This window comes from Tyto alba, unplaced genomic scaffold (assembly GCF_018691265.1).
Source record: "Tyto alba isolate M040663 unplaced genomic scaffold, T.alba_DEE_v4.0 Super-Scaffold_2, whole genome shotgun sequence".
Classification (NCBI taxonomy): Eukaryota; Metazoa; Chordata; class Aves; order Strigiformes; family Tytonidae; genus Tyto; species Tyto alba.
The window spans coordinates 391,073-417,497 of NW_024881282.1; the positions used below are offsets into that span (position 1 = coordinate 391,073).

General features: G+C 68.6%; 6 protein-coding genes across 14 annotated transcripts; 5 read left to right on the forward strand and 1 right to left on the reverse strand.

The window, feature by feature from the left end:
* The first annotated feature begins 8 nt into the window (after positions 1 to 8).
* Positions 9 to 3,569, forward strand: ACP5 (acid phosphatase 5, tartrate resistant). 4 transcript variants are annotated; one of them, XM_042793474.1, is made up of 5 exons: positions 9 to 224; positions 1,095 to 1,340; positions 1,625 to 1,752; positions 2,308 to 2,659; positions 2,966 to 3,569. In XM_042793474.1, exons 2-5 carry the CDS (start codon positions 1,095 to 1,097, stop codon positions 3,200 to 3,202), a joined length of 963 nt encoding a protein of 320 aa, XP_042649408.1. In that variant the 5' UTR covers positions 9 to 224; the 3' UTR covers positions 3,203 to 3,569. The 4 variants fall into 4 exon arrangements, with proteins under 4 accessions (XP_042649408.1, XP_042649410.1, XP_042649407.1 ...); XM_042793476.1 differs by having other exon boundaries at positions 9 to 113; XM_042793473.1 differs by lacking the exon at positions 9 to 224 and adding an exon at positions 663 to 766.
* A 158-nt stretch (positions 3,570 to 3,727) lies between these two features.
* Positions 3,728 to 4,813, forward strand: ELOF1 (elongation factor 1 homolog). Of its 2 annotated transcripts, none has more exons than XM_042793493.1 (4): positions 3,728 to 3,753; positions 3,964 to 4,081; positions 4,177 to 4,247; positions 4,340 to 4,813. In XM_042793493.1, exons 2-4 carry the CDS (start codon positions 3,966 to 3,968, stop codon positions 4,402 to 4,404), a joined length of 252 nt encoding a protein of 83 aa, XP_042649427.1. In that variant the 5' UTR covers positions 3,728 to 3,753; positions 3,964 to 3,965; the 3' UTR covers positions 4,405 to 4,813. The 2 variants fall into 2 exon arrangements, with proteins under 2 accessions (XP_042649427.1, XP_042649426.1); XM_042793492.1 differs by having other exon boundaries at positions 3,736 to 3,798.
* Positions 4,814 to 5,442: 629 nt separating this feature from the next.
* On the reverse strand, positions 5,443 to 9,338 carry CNN1 (calponin 1). The gene is made up of 7 exons (XM_042793482.1): positions 8,985 to 9,338; positions 7,869 to 7,990; positions 7,555 to 7,621; positions 7,293 to 7,430; positions 6,708 to 6,818; positions 6,339 to 6,485; positions 5,443 to 5,877 (listed from the first exon to the last, which is right to left on the reverse strand). Exons 1-7 carry the CDS (start codon positions 9,045 to 9,047, stop codon positions 5,650 to 5,652), a joined length of 876 nt encoding a protein of 291 aa, XP_042649416.1. The 5' UTR covers positions 9,048 to 9,338; the 3' UTR covers positions 5,443 to 5,649.
* A 192-nt stretch (positions 9,339 to 9,530) lies between these two features.
* ECSIT (ECSIT signaling integrator) lies at positions 9,531 to 13,362 on the forward strand. Of its 2 annotated transcripts, none has more exons than XM_042793460.1 (7): positions 9,531 to 10,358; positions 10,511 to 10,976; positions 11,406 to 11,629; positions 12,016 to 12,070; positions 12,355 to 12,503; positions 12,901 to 13,003; positions 13,076 to 13,362. In XM_042793460.1, the coding sequence occupies exons 1-7, from the start codon at positions 10,296 to 10,298 to the stop codon at positions 13,336 to 13,338; spliced, it is 1,323 nt and encodes a 440-aa protein (XP_042649394.1). In that variant the 5' UTR covers positions 9,531 to 10,295; the 3' UTR covers positions 13,339 to 13,362. The 2 variants fall into 2 exon arrangements, with proteins under 2 accessions (XP_042649394.1, XP_042649393.1); XM_042793459.1 differs by having other exon boundaries at positions 9,539 to 10,397.
* Positions 13,363 to 13,647: 285 nt separating this feature from the next.
* Positions 13,648 to 18,132, forward strand: ZNF653 (zinc finger protein 653). The gene is made up of 9 exons (XM_042792641.1): positions 13,648 to 14,048; positions 14,423 to 14,466; positions 14,719 to 14,934; positions 15,174 to 15,578; positions 15,813 to 15,987; positions 16,554 to 16,671; positions 16,760 to 16,874; positions 16,962 to 17,061; positions 17,369 to 18,132. The coding sequence occupies exons 1-9, from the start codon at positions 13,648 to 13,650 to the stop codon at positions 17,544 to 17,546; spliced, it is 1,752 nt and encodes a 583-aa protein (XP_042648575.1). The 3' UTR covers positions 17,547 to 18,132.
* Positions 18,133 to 18,790: 658 nt separating this feature from the next.
* Positions 18,791 to 25,187, forward strand: ELAVL3 (ELAV like RNA binding protein 3). 4 transcript variants are annotated; one of them, XM_042793463.1, is made up of 7 exons: positions 18,791 to 19,048; positions 20,643 to 20,922; positions 21,305 to 21,408; positions 21,737 to 21,890; positions 22,196 to 22,412; positions 22,582 to 22,620; positions 22,769 to 25,187. In XM_042793463.1, the coding sequence occupies exons 1-7, from the start codon at positions 19,040 to 19,042 to the stop codon at positions 23,112 to 23,114; spliced, it is 1,149 nt and encodes a 382-aa protein (XP_042649397.1). In that variant the 5' UTR covers positions 18,791 to 19,039; the 3' UTR covers positions 23,115 to 25,187. The 4 variants fall into 4 exon arrangements, with proteins under 4 accessions (XP_042649397.1, XP_042649399.1, XP_042649398.1 ...); XM_042793465.1 differs by having other exon boundaries at positions 22,790 to 25,187; XM_042793464.1 differs by having other exon boundaries at positions 20,646 to 20,922.
* The last annotated feature ends 1,238 nt before the right edge of the window (positions 25,188 to 26,425 follow it).

The window sequence follows — 26,425 nt, forward strand, 5'->3', positions numbered from 1 at the left end:
CCCCACCACACGCTGGGCCTTGCTGCCCCTCCCGCAGCTGGAGAGGACCCAGGAGTCCGGGACCCCACCCCGACCCCCGAAGACCCTCAGCCGTGCGGGACCCCGCCCGGCCGGTGAGATAGGGAACCGGGTAGACTGGTGGGACCGGGCCGGGCCGAACGCCTGCGTCCCTCCGAGCTGGGGTGGGCCCGGACCCGTGGGTCCCCCCTGCCCCGGGGCCGAAGGTCAGAGTTTGGGATGCCCCCCCCCCCCAAAAAAAAAAAAAAAGTGAGGGGCTCAGGCGATCGGCTGCCCCCCTGCCCTCCCCCCCTGCTCCCGCTGCACGTGGATTCATTGGAAAACGCGCGGGGGGGGGGGGGGGGGGGAAGCACTGCCGGGCGCTTGGGTCTCGGGACAGGGGGGGACACCCTCTGACATCTGGGTCCCCGGGGGGGGGCGGACGGGGGGCACTCCGGGCCGCTGGGGTCCTGCGTTAGCCGTGACATGGCCGAGGCTTTGAGCGGATTTGGGGCGTTTCGGGGATTTCCGGCGGAGGCTGGGGCTGATCCCCCCCTCTTGGTCCCCCCCCCCCAGTGTCCCCAGTGTCCCGCGGCCCGGCCCCCCCCCCCCCCCACCCTGCGGCGGCCCCATGTCACCGCGAGGCGTCAGGTGATGGCGGGTCCGGGGGGGGGGGGATGGGGCACCGGGCGGCGCGACCCCACTTCCCCTTTTGGGCCCATAAAGCGCTGGAGGGAACGCACGGGGGCACGCGCAAAGGAACACGAGGGTGAGTGGCTCCCGGCCCCACATGTGACCCCCCCGTGGCTGGGTGGGTGGCCCGGACACCTGGGTGCCCTTTCCATACTGGGGGGGGGGGGGGGGGGGCTGCGCTGGATGTCTGGGTCCCCATTCTGCCCTACGGGGTGTGGTGGGTGCAGGGACCTCCCCATACACCTTAGTCCCACGGGTGGGGGTCAGGACCCCCTGGGACCCCACTGGATGCTGGGGTCTCATGGGTGCAGACTGGGATGACCCTGGACTTCTGGGTCCCATGGGTGGGGGACGGGGCCCCTGGGACCCCCCAGACACCTGGGTCCCATGGGCACCATCTGCAGATGCTGGCGCTGCTGTGGATGATGGTGACGGTGGTGGCCGGGGGGGGGCCGGAGGGGGTGGTGCAGTTCCTGGCAGTGGGTGACTGGGGGGGCGTCCCCGACCCCCCTTTCGCCACCCCCCGTGAGGTGGCCACGGCGGCAGCCATGGGACGCGCGGCCACTGACCTCGGTGCCGACTTTGTCCTCGCCCTCGGGGACAACTTCTACTACGAGGGGGTGCGGGACGAGTGGGACCCCCGCTTCCAGGTATGGCCCCATATCACTGGGGTGGGGGCACTCTGAAATGCAAGGGGGGCCAGGGAGTCATCTCGGGGTGGGGTGGGGGGGGCCGTGGTGAGGGAATCCCAAGATCTGTATGGGGGAGCCCCTGTCTCTGGGGGTGGGCAAAATCTCGGGGTTGACCTCAGTATGTCTCTGAGGGGAACCCGAATGTCCCTGGGGGAGGGGGGGGAGGGGGGAGCCTGGCTGGGCGCACTGTGCTCTGCTCCCCCTGTGCCCCCCCCATCCATCCCCCGTGTCCCCCCGGGCAGGAGACCTTTGAGAAGGTGTTCACGGCCCCGGGGCTGCGGGAGCTGCCCTGGTTCGTGCTGGCTGGCAACCACGACCATGCTGGGAACGTCACAGCGCAACTGGCCTACAGCCACCACTCCCGCCGATGGTAGGGAAACCCCCCCCCCCCCCGCACAGCCAAAACTGTGCCGCTGCTGTTCCCTGGCACAGCTGCCTGCCAGTCTCCCCAAGCCCCCTTTGGGGTGTCCCCACGGCTTCCCCAAGCTCCCCATCTCCCTCACGCACTTCCCGCACTACCGCTGCAGCCTGTGCCTGGTGCTGGGGTGTCCCCAAGACCCCCCTGGGGTGTCCCCACGGCTTCCCCAAGCTCCCCATGTCCTGCAGGCGTTTCCTGCACTACTGCTGCAGCCTGTGCCTGGTGCTGGGGTGTCCCCAAGACCCCCCTGGGGTGACCCATGGCTTCCTCAAGCTCCCCCTGTCCCACAGACACTTCCCGCGCTACCGCTGCAGCCTGTGCCTGGTGCTGGGGTGTCCCCAAGACCCCCCTGGGGTGACCCATGGCTTCCTCAAGCTCCCCCTGTCCCACAGACACTTCCCGCACTACCGCTGCAGCCTGTGCCTGGTGCTGGGGTGACCCCAGCGTGTCCCTAAATCCCCCCTGGGGTGTCCCCATGGCTTTCCCCAAGCTTTCCGTGTCCCGCAGGCACTTCCCGCACTACTACTACAGCCTGCGCCTCTCCCTGCCGGGTACCAACGCCTCGGCCCGGCTGCTGGTGCTGGACACAGTGCTCCTCTGTGGCGGCGGGGATGACTTCGGGGCGGGGGGTGCTCCCAGGGGCCCCCGGGACGCAGCGGCGGCCGCGGCGCAGCTGGCCTGGCTGCGGGGACGCCTGGCCGCCGCACGCCACGACCGCTACGTGCTGGTGGCCGGGCACTACCTGGTGTGGTCGGTGGCCGAGCACGGCCCCACTGCCTGCCTGGTGCGGCTGCTGCGGCCGCTGCTGCGGCACCACCGTGTCACTGCCTACCTCTGCGGCCACGACCACAACCTGCAGGTGAGCCCAGGGACCCTGGGGACTCCCCCAAAACGCGACATGGGACCCCAGTGTCTGGGAGGCCCCCTAAGAGGACCCTGGTGTCTGGGGAACCTCACAGACCTGCCCCCCCCCATGGGACCTTGGCATTGAGGGGATCCCCTGGACTCCCCCACTGGACCTTGTTGTCCAGGGACCCCCCTTTGACCCTGAGGTGGCACCTGAGCCCCCCACACCCCCCCAATTCCTGGAGCAGGGGACGGGCAGGGACACTGGCCTCTGGGAGGGGACCCAGGTGTCCTGACTCCCCATCTTTTTGCCCCCCAGTTCCTGGAGGAGGGAGGTGTGGGCTATGTGGTGAGCGGCTCTGGCAACTTCGTGGAAGAGTCCCAGCGCCATGGGGGGGCTGTGCCCCCCGGCTCCCTCCGCTTCTTCTTCGGGGCGCCTGCCTCTCCCGGTGGCTTTGCTCACCTACGCCTGGATGCCCATGCGGCCACCGTCACCTTCCTGGAGGCCACCGGCCGCATCCTCTACCGTGTGGCCCTACCCCCCCGTGACCTGTGACCCGTGGGGCCAGGACCCTGAAGGACCCCCGGACCTCCACTGCAGTGGAGGATGCACGGGGGGCACCTTGGTGGCAGCCCCCCACCCCCTGGAATGGGGGGGGACCCCCATCACGGACACCTTGTGCCCCACACGGTGTGGGACCCCAGGGGAGCAGCCAGCAGGACTTCCCCTCCGTGCTGGGGGGCCCCGTGGGGGGACAGGGCGGGACTCCCACCACGACTCCTGACCTGGGGGGGGGTGACACACAGGGCAGGACCCCTGTGACCCCTGATCTCAGGGACCCCCAGGGCTCTGTGGTAGCCCATAGCCCGGACCCTCGCGGGTCCCCAGTGCCGCCCCCCCAATAAAGGGCTTTGGACGGAGACGCTGCCCCGGAGCTGCTGCCATCGATCGCCCCAAAAGAGCCGCGTTTCGCCCCAAATCGCTGGGGGGGGGTGGGGGGGGGGCTGGCTGCTGCCGCGCGGGGCGGGGCGGAAGCGGGCGCGGGGGGGGGGGGGGGGGAACGACGACGACGGGGTCGCTTCCGGGTCGCCGCGGCGGAAGTGCCGGTGGGAAACGCGGCGGGAGCGGAGCGGGCCGGGCCGGGCCGGCGGGTGAGGCGGGGGCGGGGGGGGGCGCTGTCCCGGGGGTCGACCGCGTCCCCGTCGTGTGTCGGGGCTGCGCCCGCCGAGGATCCCGGGCGGCGGGAGGGGGCTGCGCCCGCCCGGGCCCCCCCCCCCCCCCCAGGGCCGTGACCAGGTCCGTCGCGGTTCCCGCAGCCATGGGACGCCGCAAGTCCAAGCGGAAGCCGCCGCCCAAAAAGAAGGTGACGGGGACGCTGGAGACGCAGTTCACCTGCCCGTTCTGCAACCACGAGAAGTCCTGCGACGTCAAGATGTGAGCGGGGGAGGGGGGGGGGGTACGGGGAGGGGGGGGGCACGGCGGGGGGGGGGGGGGGCCGCCCGTAGCAACTTCTCCCCCGGTGCCCCCAGGGACCGTGCCCGCAACACGGGGGTGATCTCCTGCACCGTCTGCCTGGAGGAGTTCCAGACACCCATCACCTGTATCCTTACCGGGACACCCCCCGCCCCCCCCCCCAAAAAAAACCTCCCCCTCCTCTTGCTTGTTACTGCCTTAACCCCCGCCCGTCCCGAGACCTGTCAGAGCCGGTGGATGTCTACAGTGACTGGATCGACGCCTGCGAAGCTGCCAACCAGTAGTGGCTGGGGCAGCCCCTGCAGCGCAGCCCCAGAGCCCTGAGGGGGTACCTGCCCCGAGACCCGAGGCGGGGGGGGGTGTCACGTCCCTCCTGCCCCTCTCCGGTGTTTTCTTTATGCTGCCTGCCTTCCTGTCCCTGGGCACGGGGGCTCCAGCTCACGCAGGCACCCAGGACCCATCACCCCCCCGCCTCTGGGGATGGGACCCCTGCCCTTGGGCCAGGTCTGGGGTTGGGGGCTCACCCGGCCCTGTTGGGACTCGTCCCCACCCCAGGCGCTTAATTGCTGCTCGCCAGCAAGCTGCAGGGACTGTGCAGGAGCGGGTCCGTGGGGATACGGGGCCGGGGGCTGGGTGCACGGGCGATGTGTTTCGGCAGAGCCACCCTTGAATAAACATCCTTGTGGGGCTGGGTCAGGGCTCCGTGTCCTCGTCACTGGTGGTGTCACAGTGAGGGGCAGAGGGACGTGTGGGGATAGTCCCGTGAGGTCTGTGGGGACAGTGTGGCTCAGCGGCACTGTTGAATCTCCTCTGGCTTCACAGCTACACTGGGATGAATTGAATTGTAACCTTTGGCCACCAGCTTCTAAAGCTGGGGACCCTGTTACCCCCCAGGGACCTTGTTAGGGTTGACTTTGTCATCACGCGTGCCTGCATGGGTAGTAGGGGCCAGGGCCAGATGTTTGAGGGGCTCTGTGGAGGTCACCCCATACTCGGCGCTACCCCAACGCAGGGAGCCTGGGTGTCCTCAAGGCAGTCTGGCTGCCCAAATGTTCCCATTCTGCCCCCCTGTGTCCCCTTGTCCTCCCCCTGTGCCTGTGCTGTGTCTTGGTGTCCTGTCTGTGTTCTACTTCAACATCGCACTGTACCTCTGTGTGCCTTGGCGTCCCGCCATCCCTGTCCCACCTCCAATGCCTTCTTTCCCCCTCACCTTCGTCCCCCCAGCCCTGTCCCTCACTGTCCCCTGTTGTCCCCCCCGTGCCTTGTTGCCCCTTGCCTTGACATTGTCCCTCATTGTCCCCCATGCCTGTGGAGGCAGCAGGTTTGCGTGTGGGTTTTATTATGCCTCGGTGGCTTCACACGGGGGGGGGGGCAGCCAGGGGGAGCAGGCCCCTGGCCGAGCCCCCCCCTCCCTGGGCTGAGCCTCGCGGCCAGGCCAGCCCCACGGGGCTGTGGGCGCGGTGAGGCCGGAGCAGTGCGGCCCTGCCGCGGGGCAGGGCGGTGCGGTGCAAGCAGCCGCTGGCCGGCAGCTACTGGGAGTTGTAGAGGCCGTCAAAGCCGTCCTCGCCCAGCAGCTCAGGGCCACCGCAGTACTTGGGGTCGTAGACCTGCCGCGGCAGCCCGTACACCGTCATGCCCTGCTGCGAGGCGCCCTTGTTGCTGCCCATCTGCAGCCCGATGGTCAGCGTGTCGCAGTGCTCCATGCCCAGCGCCGGCTCGAAGATCTGACGCTTTGTTCCTGGTGCCGTCATCCCCGCCTGGGCAGGGGCAGCGCTGGGGGTGGTGGTCTCGTCCTCCCCGGGGGTCCCCAGCCTCCCCATCAGGACTGGCGGGGGGGGTCTGCTGGCTTCCCCAGCAGGTCCCTTGACCTCCCCCAAGGGTCTGGGAGTATGTCCCCCTGTCCTCTCCAGGGAACCAGAGGGTGTCCATCCACCCCAGAGGGTCCTCACCAGGTGTCCCTCACCCTACTCAGGGGACCACATCTCAAGATGTCGGGGCCCTGGGGACCCCCTCATCCTCCCCTGCCAGTGCCATGTCCCCAGGTTCCTTTATCTGACTGACTCCCTTGGGGACATCAGTGTCCCTGTGTCCCCATACATGGCTGGCCCAAAACAGTGGGTTCCGCACAGGGATGGCAGTGTCCATATTCCCCTCCCCACCCCATCCCGCTAGCTGGTGCCCTGGATGCCCCTGGGGACAGAAAGCCCCCCATCCCCACCTGGCTGGCACCCTTGTTGGTGCCCATCTGGAGGCTGATGGTGGCCTGGTCCAGGGGCTGGTCCGTCCCCAGCTTGGGATCGTAGAGGTGCCGCCGTGTCCCGTACGCTGTCATGCCTTGCTGGCTGGCGAACTTGTTGGTGCCCATCTGGGGATGGGGGAGAGGGAGTCACGGGTGGGGACAGAGACAGTGTCCCCAACTGATCATCCCAAGACACTGGGACCGCCCCCCCACTGTCCACAGTGAAACCCTGTGTCCCCAAGAGACCCCCACCAGGGACTCCTGGCTGCCCCCAGGTTCCCCCATGCACCCTGGCATCCCCTGCGCTCCCCCGTGTCCCCGTCCCCGTCCCATCTGTCCCCGTGGCACCTGGAGTCCAATGATGTTCCTTCCCTCACGCAGCTTTTCGGGGTGGAAGCGCCGCTGCTGCTTCTCCGCGTACTTCACCCCCAAACCCACGTTGTTCCCCTTTGTCTTGGCCTGCGTGAGTACCTGGGGCTCAGGGTGCACACAGGCCCTTGCCCCACCGCAGTCTGCAGACCCACATTTATCCCCAGTTCCCCTGAGACTGCCCCAAAACTCCCCCAGGCCCCATCCCCCTCAGGCCCCCCCAGGTCCCAAATATCCTCAGGGCTCCCCTGAGCCCCTGGCTTTGCCCCATTTGGCCCCATCACCCAGCAGGCGAGGGCAATGGGGGAGGACTGGACCTGTGTGTGGTTTGTGTCCTCCCAGGGGCCGTAGGGAGTCCCCAGGGCCCTCCCAGCAACCCCCCCAAGGACCCTGGGCCCTGTCCTGCCCCACCAAGATCACTTGGCTGGTGAGGGCGATGAGGGTGCACTGGACCTGCGAGTGGTTGGTGTTCTCCAAGGGGACATGGGGACCCTCTGGCACCCCCCAGGGCCCCCCAGCCACTCCCCAAGGACCCCGGGCCCAATCCTGCCCCAGCAGGGTTACCTGGCTGGCGAGGGCAATGAGGGTGGACTGGACCTGCGTGTGGTTGGTGTTCTCGAAGAGGTCGTTGGCCTCGAAGATGTCGTGGGGCTTCACCCCGTAGCGCGTGATGGCCCGCAGGAAGTTCCCGATGTTCTCCAGCTGCACACAGGTCTGCTCAGAGCCCGGAGCCCCAGCCCATCCCAGGGATCTTGACCCCCTGCACTCCCCCCAGCACCCCACCCTGGGCCCTGACCCCCACCCCCCCCCTTTGGGGCCCCCTCACCTTGTGCCAGTTCTGGACAGGTTCGTTCACTTTCTGCACAGAGCCGGGCTGGAGCTTGTTGATGAGCCTGGGAGGACCAGAGTCAGGGTCAGAGTTGGAGCAGGGGTCAGCCCAGGTGAGGTCAACGGAAGGGTGAGGGATGGGGTCAAGTTGAGGGTCCAGGGTCAAGATTGGGCTGAGTTCCCAGAGGATGACCCCAGACTCAAGCAGGGGTCAGGGATCGGGGAGGGGCCAAGCTCCCCAAGGACAGCCCAGTCCCCGAGCTGGGGCCAGGGTTGGGGTCAGGGTTCTGGGCACTTTGTCGGGGGTCATACTCGCAGAGGATGACGCCGTCCTTGAGGCCGTCCATGAAGCTGTCCCCGATGCGGCGGCCGGTGGTCCCCTCGATCCAGGCGCGCAGCTCCCGCTCCCGCTGCGGGTCATACTTTTGCGCCAGCTGGGACGGGGGACACCGTGTCAGGAGGACAGAGGGGACAACGGGAGGAGGACATGGGGACGTGGGGGACCCCGTAAGGGGGAACACGGGGGGGATACCATCAGGAGGACACTGCCAGGTGGGAGGACACAGGCGGGGATGGGGGTCTGAGCAGGGGGGCAGGGGAGATACGAAGGGGACACAGAGGGGATCAGGCTGGGGATGACAGACGAGCTCAGCGCCCCACTCTTGGCCCCCCCACTATGGTGGGGGCAAAACAGCTCCAGATGTCTGGTGCCGGGACGGGGAGGCGGGGGATGTGGGGGCATCTACCCCCCCAAATCAGGGAGGACCCAGCCACTCGGGCCCCCCTGTCCCGCCCCGCCCCGAACCCACACCCCCCCCCCCCGGAGGACCCGGACGCCCGGGCCCGCCGAACCTTTGCCCATATATAGCCCCGGGCCGCGGCCGCCCGCCCGCCGCGCTCCGACGCCTTATAAGGGCTCGCGGCGGGGCCGGGGGCGGCGGGGCCCCCCCCGGGCCACCCAGGGCCCCCCGGGTTAACCCTTCCTGCGCCGCTCCCCGCAGCCGGAGATGGCCGGAGGGACGAGGCTCCCACACCTCACCCCCCGCCGCGGGGCGTCTGCATGGGGAAACTGAGGCACGGCCGGGGGGGGACCCCCACGCGTCTGGGTGCCGCCAGCCCCGCCCGCAGAGGGGACCCGGGGCAGCACCAGGGACAGCGCCAGGCCCTGCCCCCGCCCCCCGCCCTCTCCGGCCGGGTCCTGCCCCCGTCCCCCGCCCGGTCCGGTCCCGCTGGGTCTTGTCCCCCTCCCCCGGTCCCGCCGGGTCCCGACCCCCTCCCCCGGTCCCGCCGGGTCCCGCCACCCTCCCCCGGTCCTCTCCGGACGGGTGCCGTCCCCCTCCCCCGGTCCCGCCGTGTCCTGCTCCCCCGCCCGGGTGAGGTCGGTCCTGCTCGGCTCGGTTCGGCCCGGTTCGGTTCGGTTCCGCCCACCTTGTTCTTCACCTCGGCCGACAGCCCGTAGGCCGGCCCGCGGTTGAAGTGCGCGTTGGCCATGGGGTCGGTGCGGGGGGGTCCCGGTGGGTCGGGTCGGGTCGGTTTGCCCCACTCCGGGTCTGTCCCGTCAGGTCGGTTCCTCCCGGGTCTCTCGTCCCGGTCCTGACCCGGCGCCGCCGCCACTTTTAAAAGTCGGCGGAGGGCGCGGAGCCCCCCCGGGCCGGGGCCGCCGCCAGCCAATCCGCGCCCCTCGCTGCGCTGGCGTCACCACGGGGCGGGTGGTTGCGTCATTTTTTCCACATTTAGCGGGGGGATCCCGGGGGGGGCGGGGGTGCCCTGGGCCGCCCCCCCCCCCCCCCCATCCCTCCTCCCCCCCTTCATCCCTTCTCCATCCTCCTCCATCTCCCGCCCTTCCCCCTTCCCCCCCACACCCCTCCGTCCCTCTGTCCATCCCTCCATCCCCCTACACCCCTGCCCGACCCCTTGTCCCCCTGTCCCCGCTCCTGTCCCTACGTCCGTCCCTCTCTTCCCCCCCCCCTCCGCCCCGCACCCATGGGTTCCCCCGGTCCCGGGGGAGCGGTGGGGGCGGGGCGGTTCGGATGCCTGGGTCTTCCCGGTGCCGTCAGCGGATCGGACTCCGTCGGCCCCGGGGGGGGGGGGGGCGGTGCGTGGGGGACGGACACACGCACTGTTCGTCACGGGTGGGGAATGCGCCCCCTCCGCCCCGGGGGGACACTGGCGCCCGGCCCCGCCTGCAGCTCGGGGCTGGGAGGGGGGTCGCAATCCCGCGGCCTCGGGACGGGGCGATGCGGGGGACCCGCGCCCGGGAGCGCTCCCCCCACCCCCCCCGCCCCGGGCTGGAGCTGCCGTTTCCATTTATAGCAGCTGTTGCGGCTCTGACGTCACCGTGCCCCATGTGACGTCATCGCGAGCCCCAGGCTCTGACATCACCCTGCTGTGACCAAGGCCTCCGCTGTCCCTGGCTCTGACATCATCGGGTATCCCTGGCTCTGACATCACCGTGGAACCCCGGCTCTACACTCATCCGTGGGGCCCGTTCTGACTTCACGGGGAACCCCTTGGAGCCCCGCCCGCCCCGCGCCGCCAATCACCGCCCGGGCCCCGCCTCCGTGCGCGCGGGGATTGGCTGCCTCAGACCACGCCCCGTAACCCGGAAGCTGTTCCCGGCGGGGTCGTCGGGACATGGCGGCGCCCAGCGCCGCGATCCCGTGGGGAGACCTCGCTGCCCGGCCGTGACCTCTGACCCCCGGGGGGACCCCGCTGCCCGGCCGTGACCCCTGACCCGCCATGAGGCTGCGCTGGGCCCGCGCGCTGCCGCGGGGGCTCTGGGGGGGCTGGGGAGCCCCGCAGGTGCGGGGGGGCCGGGACAGCGCGAGAGGACACGGCGAGGTGTGGGGGGGGGCAGTGGGAAAGGGGGAGGAGGTGGGGTGTCTGCCGCATCCGGGGGCGCCCCAGACCCCCCCCCGGCCCCCCCAGCCATCCCCCCCTTCGCTCCCGCCCAGGTCGGCCGGAGCCTGTGGCAGCGCAGCAGCCGCCGGGCCGGGGACGCTTGGGGGGACCCTTCGAGGGACACCTCGGGGGACACCTCAGGGGACACTTCAGGGGACGCCTCGGGGGATACTTCGGGGGATGCCTGGAGGGACACTTCGGGGGACACATCAGGGTCCCTGTCGCGGCCCACCACCCCCCGCGGGGCACAGGGCCGGGGCCCCGCAGCCTTCGCGGCCGCGCTGTCAGCGCTGGAGCGGGCACCGGGGCGGCGCGTGGGGCGGCTGGAGCTGGTGGAAGCGGCGCTGGCGGCGATGCCGGCGCTGGGGGTGGCGGGGCAGCGGGAGGCCTACCACCGCCTGCTGCGCCTGCTGCCGCAGGGGCCCTGGGTGCCCCGCGGGCCCATCCAGCGCCTGCTCGCACCCTTCCCCCGGCAGCAGGAGTGTGGCCTCCAGATCCTGGAACAGATGGAGCGATACGGTGGGTGCGGGGCAGGGGGGGAAGGGGTGCTAGCGCCCTGGGGAGGGGGCCTGGGTGCCCGGGTCCCCTGGAAACGGGGTGCCTGATTCCCTGGGAACAGGGGGCCTGGGTGCCCTGGTTCCCTGGGAACGGGGTGCCTGATTCCCTGGGGAGGGGGCCTGGGTGCCGGGGTCCCCTGGAAACGGGGTACCTGATTCCCTGGGAACAGGGAGCCTGGGTGCCCTGGTCCCCTGGGAACAGGGGGCCTGATTCCCTGGGGAGGGGGCCTGGGTGCCCTGGTCCCCTGGAAATGGGTTGCCTGATTCCTTGGGGAGAGGGGGGTTGTGTCTGGGTGCCTGGGTCACCTGGGAACGGGGTGCCTGATTCCCTGGGGAGGGGGCTGGGTGCCTGGGTCCCCACACCCACCCAGATGCTTGGGTCCCCATGCAGGCGTGGTGCCGGACGCGGAGACGCGGTTTCTGCTCCTGTCGATCTTCGGGCCCCGCAGCCGCCCCGTGCGCAAGTGCCAGCGACAGTTGTACTGGCTGCCACGGCTGCGCCATGTGAACCCCTACCCCCTGCCCCCCTGCCTGCCCCCCCCCGGCCTGGCTGCTGCCCACCTGGGACTGCGCCGTATCGCCAATGACCCCGATGCTCGTCTCACTGTCTACCAGGTGGGACACCGGGGGACGGACATGAAGAGGAGGACCGTGAGGACAGGGGATATGGGGATGGGGATGCAGGAGGATGTGGGGACACGGGGATGGGTGGGCAGGGGGCGGGGGCCTAGTGTCACTGTCTATCAGGTGGAATGGGATGCGGGGGACAAGGGCAGAGACAGGGAACCTGCCTCACCGTCAGATGGAAAGGGAGGAGCCCCCCATGGCATTGGAGGGGGGTGGGACACGGGGATGTGGAGCTGGCATGGGAGATGTGAGGATGAGGATGCAGAGGGGGCCCCTCTGTCAGCATGTCTCCCTTGAGTACACTGCCCCAGCAAGGCCCCGGTGTCCCTGGGTCATTAAGCAGCAGCTGGTGATGACCTGTCTCCTTCCCGCAGCGGCCAGTGCCGGATGAAGGGGACGACGAGGGCTCTGTCCAGCCCTACATCATCGGTGAGCGCCAGGGGACCCAGAGGGACCTGGGTGTCATGGGAGATGTGTGGGCATCTCACAGGGGGGAGGCGGGTGTCTGGGGGAGGGACCCATGTGCTTGGGGGAACATTGGTACGTGGGTGGACCCAGTGTGTGGGGTTGGGGACCGTGGCATGTGCAAGGGACCCAGGCATTTCGGAAGGAGCCCTGGGGGGTTGGGTGTGGGGTCCTCAGTGTTGGGGTTCCTTGTGTGGGGGTTTGGGGTCCCCAGTGCTGGCATGGGTTCCCCAGCTCCTGCCCTGCAGGTGCCCAGAGCCCGGACCAACAGGCGCTGCTGGCCCGGCACGGCCCAGAACGGCCCGTCTTTGTGGAGGGGCCGTTCCCCCTCTGGCTGCGCAGCACCCACCTGTGCTACTACGTGCTGCGGGGGGACCCCCTGCCCCCCCACCTGCGGGTGAGCCCGATGGACCATGGGGCTCAGGAGGGGGACGGGAGGGGACTGGATAAAACCTTCTATTGCTTGGGATGGGACGGAAAGGGAGGGGGCTCTCATGGCACTGGAGGGGGTGGGACAGGCTACCCGTGGCCACAGAGAGGTTTGCCTGGCCCAGGACAGGAAGGGACAGGACCCCCATGGCCCAAAATGGGTGGGAGGGTACTCTCATGGTCTAGGATGGGGCAGGACAGGACCACCCATAGGCCCAGAGGGGTCCCCATGGCCCAGGACGGGAGGCGATGGGACGCCCATGGCCCAGAAGGGGAGGGGACAGGACCCTCATGGCCCAGGACAGGAGGGGACAGGACCCCCAATGGCCCAGGATGGATAGGAGGGTACCCCCTACTCCTACCAGGAGGACGCCCCAGACCCTGAGCGCAGCCTGTACTACCCCCTGTACCTCGACCTGGACCTGGAGCGCGGCCCCTGGGACGACGATGAATTCGATGTGGACGAGGGTAAGGCTGGGGGGCAGGGATGAGGGGGGACCTCCACGTCCTCCCCATCCCCCTGACCCCCTCCACCTGCAGTGGAGGAGGGCCCCGTCTTCGCGCTGTGCATGGCAGGAGCGGGCGACCGGCACACGCTGGGCAAGTGGATCGCAGGGCTGCAGGAGGCGAACCCCGTCCTGGGCCGTACCCCCGTTGTCTTCCGCCTGGGGGATGGGGACCCTGGGGCTCCCCCTGTGCCCCACCTGGAGGGGGTGCCTTCCTCTCCTGCGGTGCTGGAGCCCCCTGACCCGCCACAGGGACGTGAGCACGGGCGCAGCAGCGGGAGCAGCGGTGGAAAATAATAAAGGAAATGGCGCTGACAGCAAGGAGGGTCTTTGTGTCAGGGGTCCCGGGGAGCGTGCAGGCTGAGGGGCGACAGGAGGAGCGCTGGGGGTACAGAGTGGGTGGGAGGTGATAGCAGAGGAGACGCAGTGGGGGTGAGGGGTGGTAGGCTGGGACTGGGACGCGATGTGGCCCCGTACAGAGGGGGATGCGGAGGGGTGGGCTGCGGGCAGGGCTCTGCGCATGCGCTTGGCGGCGCAGACGCCCCCGAGCAGAGCCTGGCGGAAGCGTGCCGCCCTGTGTCCTCCCCTACCCGGTGCCGGACGCGCATGCGCGCTGCGCCGCGCCTCCGCGAAAACCATCGCGATGGCCGCCGGAAGCGGAAGCGGTGGTGGCGTCATCGGCGGCGCGCCGCGGCGCGGGGCGACGGGCCGGGCATGAGCGCGGCCGAGCGGGGCCCGGCCCCGGGGGGCGGTGGCGCCGGCCCCGGGCGAGGCCCCGTAGCAGAAGCGGGCGGCGGGCGGAAGGCGCGGGGGCGGCCGCGGCTGACGGAGTCCGACCGGGCGCGGCGGCGGCTGGAGTCGCGGAAGAAGTACGACGTGCGGCGGGTGTACCTGGGCGAGGCGCACGGGCCCTGGGTTGACCTGCGCCGCCGCAGCGGCTGGAGCGATGCGAAGCTGGCGGCCTACCTGCTGGGGCTGGAGCGGGGGCAGCGCGCCGGGCGGCGCGGGTGAGCGGGGCCGAAGAGCTGGGGGGGCTCGGGGGGACCGGGAACTTGAGGGGACCGGGGGGACACCGGGAGGCTCCCGGGGGACAGGGGGCTTGGGGCCAGGAGGCTCCCAGGGGACTGGGGCCTTGGGGGAACGGTGGGGGTGAACGGGAGGCACCTGCAGGCCTGGGGGGACTGGAAGGCTCCTCGGGGCTTGGGGGGACGAGGAGGCTCGGGGGAACCGGGGAGGGGAACGGGAGGCACCTGCGGGCTTGGGGGGGAACCGAGAGTCTCGGGTGCCCCTTCTGCTCCTGTAGCTCTTGGGGGGACGACCCCCCCCCCTGCTGGGAGGGGCACCCCTGTTTGTCCCCAGGCCACCGCCCCTCTCTCCGCAGGAAGCCGTGGGAGCAGATCCCTAAAAAGCCCAAACGGAAGAAAAGTGAGTGCTGGGGGCGAGGGCTTGTCCTCGCTGGTGGGAGGTGGGGTGTGAGCGGGGGCACCCCAGGCTGGGGCGTGCTGGGGAGGTGGGGGGGTGCTCAGGCAGGGTTTGGGAGGTCTAGGGCTGCCAGAGGTGCAGGCAGTGTCTGGGGGACCTAGCGGTATAGGGCTGCGGTGTGTGGGGGTAAAGCAGGGGCTGGGGGCTCTGTGGGGTCAGGCGGGGGGTGCCAGGCTGCCAGCAGCCCTCCCCCAGGGCGGCGGCGCAACGTGAACTGCCTGAGGCACGCGGTGATCTGGTACGAGGACCACCGGCAGCGCTGCCCCTACGAGCCGCGGCTGGCGGAGCTGGACCCCTCGGTGGGGCTCTACACCACGGCCGTCTGGCAGTGCGAGCGCGGGCACCGCTACTTCCAGGACCTGCACTCGCCTCTGCGGCCCCTCAGCGACTCCGACGGGGACAGTGACGACGGTGCGTGGGGGGAGTGGGAGGGGCTGCCCCCCTGAGGGCGCTGAGCTGGGTAGTGGGGAGGCAGTGGTGGGGCCCAGGCACAGTTTGGGGAGTCTGACTGCGTTTTTGGGGGGCCTGGCCTGCGGGTGGGAGGCCCGGGCGACTCCTTTGGGGCTTAGGTGGTTTATTGGGGGGGGCACTCAACTGGGACTTGGGGTGGATTCTTTTGGGTGCTCCTCTTGATTTTCTGTCTTGTACAGCAGCAGCTCCTGGCAGCTCCTCCTCCTCCTCAGGGGGCTGCAGCTCAGGCTCCGAGACGATGCAAGGGGGGGCCCCGTCGACGCCCGGTGGAGTGGCGGTGGCCCCCCCCGCAGGTCCAGGCCCCCCCGAGGGCGCTGCAGAGGGTCGGGGAGCAGCGCTGGAGGCTGTGGTCTGTGTGCCGCTGCCACTGCCTCTGCGGCTGGGCACGGGGCGTGGGCCACTGACGGAGGGGGGGCCCCACACCCTTCTGCAGGGGCCCCCCCTCCTCATCCTGGCTAGCCCCGGCTATGATGCGCTGGGAGGGCTACAGCTGGATGTGGGGGGGGATGAGGTGCCCTGTGCTCTGCTGGAGGCGGGGGGCACCTTCCCCCCACACCCTCTGGAGCCCCACCTCCCCAAGACAGGTACGGTGGGGCCAGGGGTCACGGGGATGAGATGGATTGGGGTGCTGGGAGCTCAGGTGTCAGGGGAGATGGGGGTGCTGGGGGGGGTTGGAGGATAATGGTTAGGGATCAGGGGGGATTGGGGTGCTGGGGGGGCCAGGGTGGGTTGGGGTCAGGAATCGAGGAGATTAAGGTGCTGGGGAAGGATCGAGGGTGGCGGGGGCAGCAGTGCCTCACTTACCACACTGATGGCAGAGGAGGACGAGGTGCTGGGGCTGAAGCAGGAGGAGGTGCCCCTCCCTGCCGCCGAGCCCCCCCCCCAGCCCCCTCCGGAGCCCCCCCGGGAGCCCTCCCCACCCCCCCTGGCTGAGGATGCTGACAGTGGTGACGTATCGGCCATCATCTACGAGATTCCCAAAGAGCCGGAGAGGTCAGGGAGACGGGGATTGGGGGTCACTTGGGTACCTGGGGGCCCAGGAGTGGTCGGACTGTGGGGACTTAGGACTTGGGAGGGGTGGTGGAGTTTGGGGTCTCCCTGGGGGCTCGGGGGAAGCATGAGATGTTGAGGGAGCCTTTGGGCATCACTACAAGGTTTCCTGCGTTTCTGGGGACGTGAAGAAGGTGTCACGGCTGGGGAGGGCCTGGGAGGTTTACAAGGGGTTGAGGGGGCTGAAGGGGTTGGGGTTTTTTTTAGGGTTGGTTGAGATCTTAGGGATCCTTGGAAACAAGGGGGGTGGCTGGAGAGGCTTTTAGAGGGGTATGGGATTTTCTGGGGGGCAGTGCCCTGGGAGGGCTTCCAGGTGTTGTGGGGGTCTTTTTTGGGGGGGTGCACTTGGCGTGGAGGAGGGTTTGTGCAAGGCGCTTCAGGAGTCCTCGAGCACATCAAGGGATGTTAGGCAAGGTCCCCAAATGCCTGGGCCCGCCCCCCCCCCCATCCCCTGCGGTCTCCAGGGGAGGGTCTCATTCCAGGTTGTGATGTTTCCCTTCCCCATGCAGGCGTCGGCGGAGCAGGCGGGGCCGTGCCCCCCCCCCCGACCCCAAGGAGCTCCCGGAGCCGATCGCCTGCCCCTACTCAGGCTGTGGGCAGGTCTACGTTGCTCTCAGCAGCTTCCAGGTGCAGACCACCCCCCCACCCACCCCAGGGCTCCTCTGTGCCTCCCGGGCCCCCCCTCACCTCTCTGCCCCCTACCCCCCACCCCCAGAACCACGTCAACCTGGTGCACCGCAAGGGCCGGACCCAGCAGTGCCCCCAGCCCGGCTGCGGAAAGAGATTTTACCTGGCCAACCACCTGCGTCGGCACATGGTCATCCACTCTGGTGAGCCCATACTGCTCCCCCTGCCCCCCCCACTGTATGGCCCCCCCACCAACGTTCCTGCCGTGACACCCACGTCCCCCTCCCCAGGCGTACGGGAGTTCACGTGCGAGACCTGCGGGAAATCCTTCAAGCGCAAGAACCACCTGGAGGTGCACAGGCGGACACACACCGGGGAGACCCCCCTGCAGTGAGTGTCAAGGTGGGGGGGGGCGCACAGGAGAGACTCCCACTCATGGTCAGTGTTAGGGGATGGTTGCCGCTGCATTGGGCGACATGGGGAGGGGGCTCCAGTTCTTCTGGCCCACCTCCCATTCCGGCCTCCCCCCCCCCTGCCCCCCAGGTGCGAGGTCTGGGATCACCCCTCACACCCCCCTTGTCCCCCCTGGGTGTGAGGTCTGTGGGTACCCCTCATCGCCCCCGCCCCTTGCTCACCCCGGGCGTGAGGTCTGTGGGTACCCCTCACTGCCCGCCCCCCCCTCCCTTGCCCCCCCCAGGTGTGAGGTCTGCGGGTACCGCTGCCGCCAGCGTGCCTCCCTGACATGGCACATGAGGCGTCACGGGGGGCCCGGGCTGCGCCCCTTCCCCTGCGAGCGCTGCGGGAGGCGCTTCGAGCGCCCTGAGGGCCTCAAGTTCCACGCACTCAAGAGCCACTCCGAGCCCCGTGGCACCTAGCTGGGGGGGGGGGGGGGTTACCCCCCTGCCCCCTTGGGTCGCCCTGACTTCCCTGAGGTTGCCTCATGGCATGTGGAGGTGAGGAAGTACCCCCTGGGGGGTCCTGACACCGTGCCCCCCCGCCCCCCCTGCCCCCTCCCCTCCATGGGGCACCCTGAGCTCCCTGTGCTTGGTGGAGCTTGGGGGGTTCCCAACCCCCCCCCTCCCCCCACCATGGGGCACCCTGAGCTCCCTGTGCTTGGTGGAGCTTGGGGGGTTCCCAACCCCCCCACCACCACCATGGGGCACCCTGAGCTCCCTGTGCTTGGTGGGGCTCCGCACCCCTCCTGGGGCCCCACAGCTGCCCCCAGCACAGGACCCTGACACCCCCCCCAGGATCCCTCCATCGCCCCGGGACACATCCGACCCCCCACCCTGACTCACTCTTTATTTATTTCCTGATTCAGTTGTCATCCCCCTCCTCCCCTGGGGCAACTGGGTCTTGTTGGGGGGGGGGTGGGGACACTGGTTTTGTCTTGGAAGAGAGGGACCTGACTCCCCCAGGGCCCGCTGACACCCCCTCGTTCTATTAAAGCGATGGCTTTTACTTGCTGGTTCCTGTTCTCGGCCGGGGAGCCCCCGGGGGGGACAGTAGAGCCCAGGGAGGAGCAGTGGGGCCCCGGGGTGGTGGTGGGGGGTGTCCCCCCACAGCTGCTGTCCGCCCCCCCGCCCAGGGGTTCGCGGTTCTGGCAGGACGGTCCCTCCCCGGTCGGTCGCTGGGGCGAACCGGGAGGGGTGGCGGCCCCGCCCCGGAGCTGTCCCCGGTGCTGAACCGGCGGCGGCTCCGCCCTGCCCGGGCGCCGGGGTCCCTCCCTCTGCCCGCCCCCTCCTTCATCCTCGCGCGGCCCTTCCTCCTCCTCCTTCCTCCCCCCCCGCCCGCCCCTTCCTCCTCCATCACACACACCGCCTTCCCGCCCCCCCCCCCCCCCCCGCCTTGTCCTCCATCACCGTCCCCTCCTCCTTCCCCCTCCCCTTCTCCCGGCTCACGTGGGCGGGGCCGGGGGGGGGGGGGACTATAGGCGGTGTCTATAGGGGGTCTCGGGGGGTGTCGGGGGGGCCCCGCCCGCTCACCAGCCAATGGACTTCGCCAGGGGGGCTGGAGCGGGCCGTGGGGGGCCGGTCCATTTTGGGGTGTTGGGAGGGCCGGACGGACCCACCTGCTGGCGGGGGGGGGGGGTGGGGGGGTGGCGGACGGAGCCATCGAGGGGGGCGGGGGGGGGGGCCGGGCCGCGCCCACCGCGGTGGTTTGGGGGGGCCCCGCCCCGCGGCCGCCCAAGGACGTTTAAAGGACCGACGGGGCCGCCGCTCGCAGCGCCCGACGCTGCGGCCGAGACCCTCTGAACTCTGCCTCGGGGCCCCCCGCAGCCCCCCAAGCCCCCTGGGCCGTGCGGGGGCCCCCCCCCACCCCGAGCAGCCCTCCCCTGAGCAGCCTCGGTGGCCACAGCCCCGCAACGATGGTGACGGTAGGAGCGGGGGGAGGGGCCGCGGGGGTTGGGGGTGTCGTCGGGGGGGGCACGGCCAGCACCCCCAGCATCCTCCACCTCCCGGCGGCCCTGTCCTGTGCTCTCCCCACGCGCGGCTCCCCCCACTCTCCGTGTCCCCTCACCTCCCCTGGCCCCCCACTCCCACCTTTCCCCACCCACCAGCCCCCCTAGCGCTCCCTTCCCCCCCCCCCCCCCAACCCCTTCATCTCTGCGTATCCCCCCGGTGCGATGGCCCCTACGAGCGTGTGACACACTCGGGCAGGGATGGGAGTGCCACGAGAGCTGCGTGCACACGCGTGTGCATCATATGTTGAGGGCACACATATGTGTGTGTAGTGAGGGCACGCGCGTGTCGCACAGGGTGTGCAGGGTGTGTTGGCCCGCGTGGCATCTGCTGTGCTGGAACACGGGTGTGCCCTGTGCGTTCGTGCAGGACACGCGTGTGCAAAGGTGGGGTGGCGACCCAGCTGTCCCCCCCTGCCGTCCCCCCGCCCCCAAAATCCTCCGTTTGGCAGCAGGGCTGCGCAGAGCCGCTGCCACACGCACACGAGCGTGCACAGCATGGAAGGGCCTGTGCACAGGTGCACATGTGTGCGGCAGTGCCTGCGTGTGTGGCAACGCACACGCCTCCGCGTTAGGGTGTGGGTGTAGGGCCACATGCATGTGGGGCGGACACACGGACAGGCGCAGTCCTGTCCCAGTGCGGAGCGGGTGTATGCAGCAGCAGCAGCAGCAGCAGCAGCAGCAGCAGCAGCGTGTGTCGCTGCGTTGGGTGTGTGGTCGTGTGTGTGCGTCCGCGTTGCCCATAAATCCCATTTTCTCAATCCGATTTGGTGATTTTCGGCTTTTCCGCTTTCACTTTTCTCACCGGCCAATTTCGGGGCTGTCGCTGCCCGACGGGCAGACAGATGGACAGACACCCCCTCTCCCCTGGCCCCCCAGCCCTTAAAGGTACAGTGCGCACCGAAGGAGCGGGAGGCCGGTCCCTCCGCCCCGTTTCAGCCCCTGGTTAGCTCCCGCCGGGCCCGGACTCCCGGGCCCCATCCCGCCGGGGGGGGGCCGTGGCTGGCGGCCCCGGGTGTCCCGTCTCCCAGCGACAAAGGCTCATTGTCCCCTGCTATTGTGCGGGGGGGTGGGGTGGGGGGGGCGGGAGGGGCGGGGGATCCGCTGCACAATGGGGGATTATCCCCCCGGGGGGAGGGGCGCGCTGGACACCTGAGTCCCCTCCCGCTTTGGGGCTGCGGGAGCCCGGACACCTGGGTCCCCTCCCGAAGAACCCACTGCCCCCCATGTCCCCATCTGAATTGTCCCTGTCCCCATCCGCACCACCCTTCACCCCACCCCTGCTGTCCTCATCCCCGAGGTTCCCCCCATGGCTCCATTCCCATTTCACCTCGGTGATGACTCCCATGTCCCCACTGCCCGCAGTTCCCCGTGCCTGTCTCCCTGTCCCTCTGCTGTCCTCATGACCCCAGTGTCCCTGTCCCTCTGCTGTCCTCATGACCCCAGTGTCCCTGTCCCTCTGCTGTCCCCGTGATGGAGACACCCCGGTGACAGACATCCGTCCCCTCAGCAGATCCTGAGCACAGTGGAGGCCCAGGCTCCCAGCACCCCGGGGCCCTCAGGCTGTGGCCCTGTCCCCGTGGCTGTGCCCGTGGTGGCAGTGCCAGGGCCAGGGGTGGCAGCAGCACTGCCCAACGGGGCTCCCCCAGGGCCCCCCGTGGCCGACGACAGCAAAACCAACCTGATCGTCAACTACCTGCCCCAGAGCATGAGCCAGGAGGAGCTGCGGAGCCTCTTTGGCAGCCTCGGGGACATCGAGTCCTGCAAGCTTGTCCGCGACAAGGTCACCGGTATGGGACAGGGGAGATGGGACAGAGGGAGACAGGACATGGGACATAGGGGGATGGGGCGTGGGCAGATAAGACATGGATGCATGGGGAGATTGGACATGGGGGATAAGATGTGGGGACTGGGACAGGGATGGGCAGGTGGGTGGGATGACAGGGATGACTTAAGGAACCTCTCTGCGGATCGTGGGTCCTGCAAGTTTGACCACAGGATCCGTGGTACCGGGATGTGGGGATGGGGACCCACAGGGACGGAGAGGAAGATGCAATGGAAACGGAGCTTGGGGACAGGGGTGGGGACAGGGGTGGGGTAGGGATGGGGACTGGGGGTGGTAGGACTCGGCCTGGTGCTGGGGCCACCCTCGGTCCTGACCGCATGCTTCAGGGCAGAGCCTGGGCTACGGCTTCGTCAACTACGTTGAGGCGGGTGACGCTGACAAGGCCATCAGCACCCTCAACGGCCTCAAGCTGCAGACCAAGACCATCAAGGTGCCAGATACCGGGGGCCCTCAGAGAGGGTGGGCGCCAGGGGTGCCTCAGGATGGGGTGGAGTGGATGCTGGAGTCCCTGGGAACAGGGGGATGCTGGGGTCCCTGGGGAGTGGGTGGGCACCAGGCGGTCCCTTTCAGGGGAGTGGGGGCAGATGCTGGGGTCCCGTGGGGGGGATGGGCACCAGGGGGTCTCTTAGGGGTGTGGATGCTGGAGGGGGGGCCTTTGGGGGCAGGGAAGATGCCTGGGTCTCTCGGTCGGCCCATGGGTGGGAGGCAGCTCTGGCACGTGGACACCTAGGTCCCCACGGCTGACCCCCCCCCCCCAGGTGTCCTACGCTCGGCCCAGCTCGGCCTCCATCCGTGATGCCAACCTCTACGTGAGCGGCCTCCCCAAGGCCATGGGGCAGAAGGAGATGGAACAGCTCTTCTCTCAGTATGGCCGCATCATCACCTCCCGCATCCTTGTTGACCAGGTCACAGGTGTGCCTGCATGCCTGGTTTCCCTGGGGGAAGGGTGGCTGCCTGGCGCCTGGGTTCCCAGAAGGACCTATGGGGTGGGGGAGCATTTCCTGGATTCCGGGGTCTCACGGGTGGGCAGTGGGGCATCGGGAAGTGGGGGGGGTGGGATTCCTCAGACACTTGGGTCCAACGGAGGGGTCTGTGCCAGGGGATTCCCCAGATACCTGGGGAATGGATGTCGCAGAAGGATTCCCTCGACGCCTGGGTCCCGCTGCTGCGCAGCAGCGGGGTCTCAGGGCTCTGTTCCCCGGACACCCTGTGTGCAGGTATCTCACGAGGGGTGGGCTTCATCCGCTTTGACAAGCGTGTGGAGGCAGAGGAGGCCGTCCGGGGGCTGCACGGGCAGAAACCATTGGGTGCCGCCGAGCCCATCACCGTCAAGTTCGCCAACAGCCCGGGCCAGAAGTCAGGGGGGGCCCTGCTCAGCCTCTGCCCCAGCGCCCGCCGCTATGGAGCCCTGCACCACCCCCCCCAGCGCTTTCGGTGAGCCTGATGTCCCCGCGGACCCTGGGGGGTGGGACATCCCCCAGCACTGCGCAAACGCTCCCCAGGGGATGGGGCTGCCACAGGGCATGGGACACCCCCATGGCAAAGAGACACCTGCACAAGCACACCCCCGTGTGTCCTCCTAACAACCTTTTGTCCTCTCCAGGCTCGACAATTTGCTGAACGTGGCCTATGGCGTGAAGAGGTAATGGCCCCTCCCCACCCCTTCAGCCCCCCCCCAGTCCAGCTCTGGACCCCCAGCCCCATATACCGGCTGGGGACCCTGGCAGGAGGGGACCTGTGTGTCCTTGGGGGGGGGAACCTGGCATCTGGACGCCCTGACCCCAGGCCAGCCCGCTGTCGCTGCTGCCCAGGTTCTCCCCGCTGGCCATCGAGGCGGTGCCAGGGCTGGCCGGGGTGGGCCTGGGGACCCCCGGCACTGGCTGGTGCATCTTTGTCTACAACCTGGCACCCGAGGCGGACGAGAGTGTCCTCTGGCAGCTCTTCGGGCCCTTCGGTGCTGTCACCAATGTGAAGGTCATCCGCGACTTCGCCACCAACAAGTGCAAGGGCTTTGGCTTCGTCACCATGACCAACTATGAGGAGGCGGCCATGGCCATTGCCAGCCTCAATGGCTACCGCCTGGGCGACCGCGTGCTCCAGGTCTCTTTCAAGACCAGCAAACAGCACAAGGCCTGAGACCCACCCCACTGGCTTCCCAGCCCCTGGAACCGGGTCCCCTGGCATCACCAGGCCACAGGGACCCCCATGAGCACCAAGGACACCCTGGAAATCATGGAGAACCCCCCTGAACACCTGAAGACCTTGGGGACACCCTCCATGGGCGCCAAGGACTCTGTGGGGACACCCGAAGGAAACCATGGGGACACCACCACCCCCCCTCCCCAGGCACCAAGGATACTGCGGGGACCTCCCCACCCTGGAGACCATGGACAACTCCCCCAGACACCTGGAGACCTTGGGGACCACCTCCATGGGCACCAAGGACACCATGGGGACATCTGAAGGACAACCTGGATACCGTGGACACCCCCACCCCTCTCCTGGGCACCATGGACCCTGAGGACTCCCCCAGGTGTCCCAGAGCTCTTGGACACTGTGGGGGCATGGAGATGCCGGGGGCATTCCCGAAGAGCCTCCTGCCCCACCACCCTGGAAAGTCTGGAGAGCTCCCAGGACACTGAGGACACACTGGGGACCCCCCAGCCACCTTGAAAACTCTGGGAATTGCGAAGGAGTCTGGATATGGAGGGGGAGTCACCTCCAAATTCCCCAGGAATACCATGGGCACCCCAAAGGCTCCGGGGACCTCCCCCCGCCCCCGCCCAGCACCGAGATGTTGGGGGACCTCACCAGGCACTGCCAAGACACTGGAGGTAGGGCTCCCTTTCCACATCACCCAGAGGCCATGGTGACTTCCAGCGAGCCCAGGTACCTTGGGGACTCCCAGCACCCCCAGCACTGCCTGGGGCGGGTGCCAGACCAACACCCTCCCTCTCCTTTTTTGTTTCCCTCCTCTGGGCGGGTGGGTCGTGCACCCCCAAACGGGGAGAAATGGGATTCCCCCCTCCCTTAGGGCAGTCCGGCTCCCATGGGGCGAGGCTGGGTTGGGCTGGGTAGACCCCGGGGGTCCTCCGGGACCGAGCTGCCCCCGGGGGTACCGGGGCGAGGGGTGGGGGGGGGAAGGGGAAGTGGGGACCCCGCCCCCCCGGATCGAGGTCTCCTGGGTCTTATCCCCGCCCCATTTAGCCGCGTCACAGGGCTAGATCCCGCCTCCCGGCTCGGCGGCCACGCCCCCGGCCCGGCGGCCACGCCCCCGGCTCGGCGCCCGCCCGTGGCGGCGCCCTCTGGCGGTGGCCGGACCCCCCGGAGCGGCGTCGGGTCCGCGGGTTCGAGCCCCGGTCCGGCCGCTGGCCCGGGGAGGGACCCCCACCCATAGCACCCGATTCGGCTTATTTTGTCCCAAGGCTGGTGCCAAGGGGGGGCCGTGCCACCCTCCCCTCCGGCCCAGGAGTCCGGGGGTGTCTTCTCTCCTCTTTTTTCCATTTTTTTTTTTTTTCTTTTTTGAGGGGGAAATTTTTTTGGGAGAAAGAACAAACAATAACGAATAATAACAATAATGGTAGCTCTAAATGGTAGCGAGGAGAGAGACCGACACAGCGAGCGGTGACTCTTCCAGAGCGACAGACACAAAACCATCTATTTTTGTAAGAGAAGAAGAAAAAAAAAAAAAACCCTACAAAAATAAAATCCCCTGAAATCCCCCCCAAACAACCCCTCTGGAGGGAAGTTGTGGGGGTGGGAATCTGTTATGTGCTCCCCTCCTCCCCCCCACCTCCACCCCGTTGCTTGGAGACAAGGCCAGAGGTTGTGATCCCCAAGCACGGTCACAGCATGTTTTTTTTTGGGGGGGCGGAATGGCACTAAAATGCCATCAGGTTGAGGCTGTCAGGGAGTCCCGGTGTCCCTCAGCCTCCGGGGGTGGGGGTGGGGGTGTGTGTGTGTGCGCGTGTGTGTGTCTTGTCCATACTGCCCTGTTCCCACCCTTCTCCAAATACCCCAAAATGGGCATTTTTGCCCCAACCTCCTCATCTTGCTGGGGTGGGTGCTTTTGCTTGGCCAGTTCGAGCATCCTGGCCAAAGAAAAGGGTAGAAAAGTCCCTGAAACCTCCAACCCTCCTGACAGGCTGAGTCCCCCATAGCAGCCCCATCCATTATCATTATTATTATTATTGTTATTATTATTATTAATTATTGTTGTTGTTGTTGTTACTATTGCTATTATTATTTATTTTCTCTTCTCCGTCGGGATAATTTCTTACTTTTCAGTGGTTTCGGTTCCTATTGATTTCCAATTCTTTGCTGGCTTTACCCAGCCCTGGGACCCCTGGGACCATCTGCCCCCCCCACGGGTCCTCCTGGACCCCACTCCACCCCTCCCGGACCCCACTTTTTGCGTTGCGTAGTGTCGTGCTCGTTTGCAGCTTCTTGTAGTTTTAACTTATCGTTAATGTAAATATTTATTACTCCCCTCTGCCCGCGTGTGCGCAAGTCCCCGGGGTGGGTGAGGGACCCAGGCAGCCGGGGTTGCCTCCCCACCCCCCCCAAACTCTGACCCCCCCCCCGGGGCGGCTTCACCCTGGGGACCCCCATCCCAGGGACCCAGGCAGCCCCAGCAGGACGGGTGGGCCGAGGGGACCCCCAGTTCAGTAGCAATAAGAGCTGCACCCCGCGGGGGTCCCGCCTGGGTCCCCACCGTTTGTCTGGGGGGCGCCCCGACACGGGGGGGATGCTCGTGAGTGTGAACAGGCGTCCCCCCCGCCCCTCCCCGCCGTGGAGTGGGGTCCCCGGAAGGGACGGGCTCCTGGCACCCACCCCCGGACTCGACTCTTTGTACTTTTCATGGCAGAAATAATAAAATATATAAAAAAAAAAAAAAATCAGAAATTGTCGCGTGTGCGTGACTCTCCACCCGGGGCCCGGTGGGCGAGCACCCGTCCTGCACGGTCCCCCCGGACCCCCAGCCGGGTCCTGCCGCGGGCCGTTACGGTAACCGGTGGCCGGGCCCACGCCGGACCCCCGGGGCACGGCTCGGGCAGGTCACGTGTGCCCCGGGGCACGCCGGGAGTTGTAGTCTTCCAGCACCGGGCTCCCGGGCGATCACGTGGGTCGCGGCGTGGGTCACGTGAGGCCCGCTGGTAGGTTGAGGCTGCCACCGCTCCGGCGTGTTTCCCTTTCGCGGCGGGGAACGGGGGCGGCTCCTCCAACTTACCGGGCACCGGGAGGCGACGGCCCCAACGCTCCCCTTACCGGGCACCGGCACCGGGAGGCGATGAGCCGCAACGCTCCCCTTACCGGGCACCGGGAGGCGATGAGCCCCAACGCTCCCCTTACCGGGCACCGGGAGGCGACGGCCCCAACGCTCCCCTTACCGGGCACCGGGAGGCGACGGCCCCAACGCGCCCTTACCGGGCACCGGGAGGCGACGG